The sequence below is a fragment of the Pygoscelis adeliae genome, unplaced genomic scaffold, assembly GCF_000699105.1.
Source record: "Pygoscelis adeliae isolate BGI_AS28 unplaced genomic scaffold, ASM69910v1 Scaffold42, whole genome shotgun sequence".
NCBI classification, from domain to species: Eukaryota; Metazoa; Chordata; class Aves; order Sphenisciformes; family Spheniscidae; genus Pygoscelis; species Pygoscelis adeliae.
Window position 1 is genome coordinate 1,943,487 of NW_008824283.1, and position 247 is coordinate 1,943,733.

The window sequence follows — 247 nt, forward strand, 5'->3', positions numbered from 1 at the left end:
CCCCCGCGCCGCCCCCCCCCGGGCCTGCCACAAGCACAGGGAGCCCCGTCCATGGGACACCTCCCCACAGGGCTACCGAGGCACTGACCTGCCTCATCCCACCAGCTCTAACCCTGCTTCTCTCCACACCTTTCCCTGTCCCCAGGACATCTACGAGAGCTTTGACACACGGCAGAGGCGAGCCTCCAGCCCTGGCTACATCGACTCCCCCACCTACAGCCGCCAGGGCATGTCCCCCACCATCCCG

At 67.6% G+C, this 247-nt stretch overlaps 1 protein-coding gene across 1 annotated transcript in view; it reads left to right on the forward strand.

Annotated features, from left to right (window-relative positions):
• ABLIM3 (actin binding LIM protein family, member 3) overlaps positions 1–247 on the forward strand; it is a 64,417-nt gene that overhangs the window by 55,924 nt on the left and 8,246 nt on the right. Inside the window, exon 12 of the mRNA XM_009318561.1 lies at positions 146–240. Coding sequence (XP_009316836.1) covers positions 146–240 — 95 coding nt within the window. The remainder of the gene's footprint in view (positions 1–145; positions 241–247) is intronic.